The sequence below is a fragment of the Schistocerca piceifrons genome, unplaced genomic scaffold (genome assembly GCF_021461385.2).
Source record: "Schistocerca piceifrons isolate TAMUIC-IGC-003096 unplaced genomic scaffold, iqSchPice1.1 HiC_scaffold_2171, whole genome shotgun sequence".
Taxonomy (NCBI): Eukaryota; Metazoa; Arthropoda; class Insecta; order Orthoptera; family Acrididae; genus Schistocerca; species Schistocerca piceifrons.
Genome location: NW_025728088.1, coordinates 2,590,911 through 2,599,097, shown reverse-complemented (window position 1 = coordinate 2,599,097; position 8,187 = coordinate 2,590,911). Strand labels below are relative to the sequence as shown.

At 57.1% G+C, this 8,187-nt stretch overlaps 1 protein-coding gene across 1 annotated transcript; it reads left to right on the top strand.

The window, feature by feature from the left end:
* The first annotated feature begins 706 nt into the window (after positions 1-706).
* LOC124742180 (titin-like) lies at positions 707-7,801 on the top strand. Its single transcript, XM_047248759.1, has 3 exons — positions 707-6,875; positions 6,920-7,651; positions 7,725-7,801. Exons 1-3 carry the CDS (start codon positions 707-709, stop codon positions 7,799-7,801), a joined length of 6,978 nt encoding a protein of 2,325 aa, XP_047104715.1.
* The last annotated feature ends 386 nt before the right edge of the window (positions 7,802-8,187 follow it).

Below are 8,187 nucleotides of genomic sequence, written 5' to 3'. Positions count from 1 at the left end.
GTCAGAAGGTATCAGCTCAGGCAATCACCCCTCCCCGGGCCTGGCCTTTACCAGGGGGTACGCGCGTGCCTTACATGTCTACCCAGGGCGGGGACTTACGCGTTACCCCGTCACCGGCTACGCGTGCGAACGCGTGGGTCGGCATTCAGGCACGCACAGGGAGGAAGGAAGAAGAGGAAAAGGGAGAGAGAGAGGGAGAAAGAGGACAGACTGTCTCAAACGCCGAGGCGGAGACCAGAGAAGGCAAGGAGAAGAAGGCAATGAGAAAGCAAGGGGAAGAAGGCAATGAGAAGGCAAGGAGAAAAAGGCAATGAGAAGGCAAGGAGAAAAAGGCAATGAGAAGGCAAGGAGAAAAAGGCAATGAGAAGGCAAGGAGAAGGCAAGGGAAAGAGTAAGGAAGACAGTGAGGTGGAGAAGAGCAAAGAAAGGAACCAACAAAAGGAAGGAAGAAATGAGAAGTGAAAAAACCAAAAGGACCACGATGATAGGTCGTGGAACCGTCCGTCTCCGGACGCAGGCGCTAACTACCCCCGTGAGGGGGATGGACTCCTTTTAGTCGCCTCTTACGACAGGCAGGAATACCTCGGGCCTATTCTAATCCCTGGACCCGCAGGGGGGACTGGCTTCCTTGCTCGATATCAGGTGCAATCAAGCAAACAGGTCGATTATCATCAGAATAGAAAGTGATACCACACAGGTGATGGAAATGTACACACCCAGGAGGGTGACTGCAAAACAGAGACCACCACAGAGACCACCACAGAGACCACCACAGAGACCACCACAGAGACCACCACAGAGACCACCACAGAGACCACCACAGAGACCACCACAGAGACCACCACAGAGACCACCACAGAGACCACCACAGAGACCACCACAGAGACCACCACAGAGACCACCACAGAGACCACCACAGAGACCACCACAGAGACCACCACAGAGACCACCACAGAGACCACCACAGAGACCACCACAGAGACCACCACAGAGACCACCACAGAGACCACCACAGAGACCACCACAGAGACCACCACAGAGACCACCACAGAGACCACCACAGAGACCACCACAGAGACCACCACAGAGACCACCACAGAGACCACCACAGAGACCACCACAGAGACCACCACAGAGACCACCACAGAGACCACCACAGAGACCACCACAGAGACCACCACAGAGACCACCACAGAGACCACCACAGAGACCACCACAGAGACCACCACAGAGACCACCACAGAGACCACCACAGAGACCACCACAGAGACCACCACAGAGACCACCACAGAGACCACCACAGAGACCACCACAGAGACCACCACAGAGACCACCACAGAGACCACCACAGAGACCACCACAGAGACCACCACAGAGACCACCACAGAGACCACCACAGAGACCACCACAGAGACCACCACAGAGACCACCACAGAGACCACCACAGAGACCACCACAGAGACCACCACAGAGACCACCACAGAGACCACCACAGAGACCACCACAGAGACCACCACAGAGACCACCACAGAGACCACCACAGAGACCACCACAGAGACCACCACAGAGACCACCACAGAGACCACCACAGAGACCACCACAGAGACCACCACAGAGACCACCACAGAGACCACCACAGAGACCACCACAGAGACCACCACAGAGACCACCACAGAGACCACCACAGAGACCACCACAGAGACCACCACAGAGACCACCACAGAGACCACCACAGAGACCACCACAGAGACCACCACAGAGACCACCACAGAGACCACCACAGAGACCACCACAGAGACCACCACAGAGACCACCACAGAGACCACCACAGAGACCACCACAGAGACCACCACAGAGACCACCACAGAGACCACCACAGAGACCACCACAGAGACCACCACAGAGACCACCACAGAGACCACCACAGAGACCACCACAGAGACCACCACAGAGACCACCACAGAGACCACCACAGAGACCACCACAGAGACCACCACAGAGACCACCACAGAGACCACCACAGAGACCACCACAGAGACCACCACAGAGACCACCACAGAGACCACCACAGAGACCACCACAGAGACCACCACAGAGACCACCACAGAGACCACCACAGAGACCACCACAGAGACCACCACAGAGACCACCACAGAGACCACCACAGAGACCACCACAGAGACCACCACAGAGACCACCACAGAGACCACCACAGAGACCACCACAGAGACCACCACAGAGACCACCACAGAGACCACCACAGAGACCACCACAGAGACCACCACAGAGACCACCACAGAGACCACCACAGAGACCACCACAGAGACCACCACAGAGACCACCACAGAGACCACCACAGAGACCACCACAGAGACCACCACAGAGACCACCACAGAGACCACCACAGAGACCACCACAGAGACCACCACAGAGACCACCACAGAGACCACCACAGAGACCACCACAGAGACCACCACAGAGACCACCACAGAGACCACCACAGAGACCACCACAGAGACCACCACAGAGACCACCACAGAGACCACCACAGAGACCACCACAGAGACCACCACAGAGACCACCACAGAGACCACCACAGAGACCACCACAGAGACCACCACAGAGACCACCACAGAGACCACCACAGAGACCACCACAGAGACCACCACAGAGACCACCACAGAGACCACCACAGAGACCACCACAGAGACCACCACAGAGACCACCACAGAGACCACCACAGAGACCACCACAGAGACCACCACAGAGACCACCACAGAGACCACCACAGAGACCACCACAGAGACCACCACAGAGACCACCACAGAGACCACCACAGAGACCACCACAGAGACCACCACAGAGACCACCACAGAGACCACCACAGAGACCACCACAGAGACCACCACAGAGACCACCACAGAGACCACCACAGAGACCACCACAGAGACCACCACAGAGACCACCACAGAGACCACCACAGAGACCACCACAGAGACCACCACAGAGACCACCACAGAGACCACCACAGAGACCACCACAGAGACCACCACAGAGACCACCACAGAGACCACCACAGAGACCACCACAGAGACCACCACAGAGACCACCACAGAGACCACCACAGAGACCACCACAGAGACCACCACAGAGACCACCACAGAGACCACCACAGAGACCACCACAGAGACCACCACAGAGACCACCACAGAGACCACCACAGAGACCACCACAGAGACCACCACAGAGACCACCACAGAGACCACCACAGAGACCACCACAGAGACCACCACAGAGACCACCACAGAGACCACCACAGAGACCACCACAGAGACCACCACAGAGACCACCACAGAGACCACCACAGAGACCACCACAGAGACCACCACAGAGACCACCACAGAGACCACCACAGAGACCACCACAGAGACCACCACAGAGACCACCACAGAGACCACCACAGAGACCACCACAGAGACCACCACAGAGACCACCACAGAGACCACCACAGAGACCACCACAGAGACCACCACAGAGACCACCACAGAGACCACCACAGAGACCACCACAGAGACCACCACAGAGACCACCACAGAGACCACCACAGAGACCACCACAGAGACCACCACAGAGACCACCACAGAGACCACCACAGAGACCACCACAGAGACCACCACAGAGACCACCACAGAGACCACCACAGAGACCACCACAGAGACCACCACAGAGACCACCACAGAGACCACCACAGAGACCACCACAGAGACCACCACAGAGACCACCACAGAGACCACCACAGAGACCACCACAGAGACCACCACAGAGACCACCACAGAGACCACCACAGAGACCACCACAGAGACCACCACAGAGACCACCACAGAGACCACCACAGAGACCACCACAGAGACCACCACAGAGACCACCACAGAGACCACCACAGAGACCACCACAGAGACCACCACAGAGACCACCACAGAGACCACCACAGAGACCACCACAGAGACCACCACAGAGACCACCACAGAGACCACCACAGAGACCACCACAGAGACCACCACAGAGACCACCACAGAGACCACCACAGAGACCACCACAGAGACCACCACAGAGACCACCACAGAGACCACCACAGAGACCACCACAGAGACCACCACAGAGACCACCACAGAGACCACCACAGAGACCACCACAGAGACCACCACAGAGACCACCACAGAGACCACCACAGAGACCACCACAGAGACCACCACAGAGACCACCACAGAGACCACCACAGAGACCACCACAGAGACCACCACAGAGACCACCACAGAGACCACCACAGAGACCACCACAGAGACCACCACAGAGACCACCACAGAGACCACCACAGAGACCACCACAGAGACCACCACAGAGACCACCACAGAGACCACCACAGAGACCACCACAGAGACCACCACAGAGACCACCACAGAGACCACCACAGAGACCACCACAGAGACCACCACAGAGACCACCACAGAGACCACCACAGAGACCACCACAGAGACCACCACAGAGACCACCACAGAGACCACCACAGAGACCACCACAGAGACCACCACAGAGACCACCACAGAGACCACCACAGAGACCACCACAGAGACCACCACAGAGACCACCACAGAGACCACCACAGAGACCACCACAGAGACCACCACAGAGACCACCACAGAGACCACCACAGAGACCACCACAGAGACCACCACAGAGACCACCACAGAGACCACCACAGAGACCACCACAGAGACCACCACAGAGACCACCACAGAGACCACCACAGAGACCACCACAGAGACCACCACAGAGACCACCACAGAGACCACCACAGAGACCACCACAGAGACCACCACAGAGACCACCACAGAGACCACCACAGAGACCACCACAGAGACCACCACAGAGACCACCACAGAGACCACCACAGAGACCACCACAGAGACCACCACAGAGACCACCACAGAGACCACCACAGAGACCACCACAGAGACCACCACAGAGACCACCACAGAGACCACCACAGAGACCACCACAGAGACCACCACAGAGACCACCACAGAGACCACCACAGAGACCACCACAGAGACCACCACAGAGACCACCACAGAGACCACCACAGAGACCACCACAGAGACCACCACAGAGACCACCACAGAGACCACCACAGAGACCACCACAGAGACCACCACAGAGACCACCACAGAGACCACCACAGAGACCACCACAGAGACCACCACAGAGACCACCACAGAGACCACCACAGAGACCACCACAGAGACCACCACAGAGACCACCACAGAGACCACCACAGAGACCACCACAGAGACCACCACAGAGACCACCACAGAGACCACCACAGAGACCACCACAGAGACCACCACAGAGACCACCACAGAGACCACCACAGAGACCACCACAGAGACCACCACAGAGACCACCACAGAGACCACCACAGAGACCACCACAGAGACCACCACAGAGACCACCACAGAGACCACCACAGAGACCACCACAGAGACCACCACAGAGACCACCACAGAGACCACCACAGAGACCACCACAGAGACCACCACAGAGACCACCACAGAGACCACCACAGAGACCACCACAGAGACCACCACAGAGACCACCACAGAGACCACCACAGAGACCACCACAGAGACCACCACAGAGACCACCACAGAGACCACCACAGAGACCACCACAGAGACCACCACAGAGACCACCACAGAGACCACCACAGAGACCACCACAGAGACCACCACAGAGACCACCACAGAGACCACCACAGAGACCACCACAGAGACCACCACAGAGACCACCACAGAGACCACCACAGAGACCACCACAGAGACCACCACAGAGACCACCACAGAGACCACCACAGAGACCACCACAGAGACCACCACAGAGACCACCACAGAGACCACCACAGAGACCACCACAGAGACCACCACAGAGACCACCACAGAGACCACCACAGAGACCACCACAGAGACCACCACAGAGACCACCACAGAGACCACCACAGAGACCACCACAGAGACCACCACAGAGACCACCACAGAGACCACCACAGAGACCACCACAGAGACCACCACAGAGACCACCACAGAGACCACCACAGAGACCACCACAGAGACCACCACAGAGACCACCACAGAGACCACCACAGAGACCACCACAGAGACCACCACAGAGACCACCACAGAGACCACCACAGAGACCACCACAGAGACCACCACAGAGACCACCACAGAGACCACCACAGAGACCACCACAGAGACCACCACAGAGACCACCACAGAGACCACCACAGAGACCACCACAGAGACCACCACAGAGACCACCACAGAGACCACCACAGAGACCACCACAGAGACCACCACAGAGACCACCACAGAGACCACCACAGAGACCACCACAGAGACCACCACAGAGACCACCACAGAGACCACCACAGAGACCACCACAGAGACCACCACAGAGACCACCACAGAGACCACCACAGAGACCACCACAGAGACCACCACAGAGACCACCACAGAGACCACCACAGAGACCACCACAGAGACCACCACAGAGACCACCACAGAGACCACCACAGAGACCACCACAGAGACCACCACAGAGACCACCACAGAGACCACCACAGAGACCACCACAGAGACCACCACAGAGACCACCACAGAGACCACCACAGAGACCACCACAGAGACCACCACAGAGACCACCACAGAGACCACCACAGAGACCACCACAGAGACCACCACAGAGACCACCACAGAGACCACCACAGAGACCACCACAGAGACCACCACAGAGACCACCACAGAGACCACCACAGAGACCACCACAGAGACCACCACAGAGACCACCACAGAGACCACCACAGAGACCACCACAGAGACCACCACAGAGACCACCACAGAGACCACCACAGAGACCACCACAGAGACCACCACAGAGACCACCACAGAGACCACCACAGAGACCACCACAGAGACCACCACAGAGACCACCACAGAGACCACCACAGAGACCACCACAGAGACCACCACAGAGACCACCACAGAGACCACCACAGAGACCACCACAGAGACCACCACAGAGACCACCACAGAGACCACCACAGAGACCACCACAGAGACCACCACAGAGACCACCACAGAGACCACCACAGAGACCACCACAGAGACCACCACAGAGACCACCACAGAGACCACCACAGAGACCACCACAGAGACCACCACAGAGACCACCACAGAGACCACCACAGAGACCACCACAGAGACCACCACAGAGACCACCACAGAGACCACCACAGAGACCACCACAGAGACCACCACAGAGACCACCACAGAGACCACCACAGAGACCACCACAGAGACCACCACAGAGACCACCACAGAGACCACCACAGAGACCACCACAGAGACCACCACAGAGACCACCACAGAGACCACCACAGAGACCACCACAGAGACCACCACAGAGACCACCACAGAGACCACCACAGAGACCACCACAGAGACCACCACAGAGACCACCACAGAGACCACCACAGAGACCACCACAGAGACCACCACAGAGACCACCACAGAGACCACCACAGAGACCAAAACGGGTGAGGCTCCTTTCAGTCGCATCTTAAGACAGGCAGGTATAGCTCAGGCCTATTTTATTCCCTGGACCCACAGGGGGTGCAGTCCATGTTAAACGGCAAGGGGTAGCCATGTGCCAGGATGGAGGAAGGCTGTGGGTATTCCCAGTGTGACAGTCACCAAGAACTGCAGGGACACAGCAAGTACTTTGTCACTGTAAGCTCTGTGTCTGGCTCTTGCACTGGGGTACGAGGAAGTTTCTTATCTATTTTAGTGGGCTCTGTGACTTTATTCTTATAGTGAAAGGGGCCACATTATTACACTAAGTAATGAAATTGTTTACAGAATTTAGAGAATGTTAAACACAAGTCGATTTAGAGGTGTATTGCGATTTCAGAAATAACTTTCTTAATACAATTGTTTAAACAATGCCGGCCGGGGTGGCCGAGCGGTTCTAGGCGCTACAGTCTGAAGCCGCGTGACCGCTACAGTCGCAGGTTCGAATCCTGCGTCGGGCATTGATGTGTGTGATGTCCTTAGAACTACTTAAACCTAACTA

What these genes read in the sequence shown, in the direction of transcription:
- LOC124742180 (XM_047248759.1), top strand. Translation starts at nt 707, where the DNA reads ATGTACACACCCAGGAGGGTGACTGCAAAACAGAGACCACCACAGAGA. An exon ending in ACAGAGACCACCACAGAGAC is followed by an intron (nt 6,876 to 6,919) that starts CACCACAGAGAC and finishes AGACCACCACAG; the next exon opens with AGACCACCACAGAGACCACC. An exon ending in CACCACAGAGACCAAAACGG is followed by an intron (nt 7,652 to 7,724) that starts GTGAGGCTCCTT and finishes CTGGACCCACAG; the next exon opens with GGGGTGCAGTCCATGTTAAA.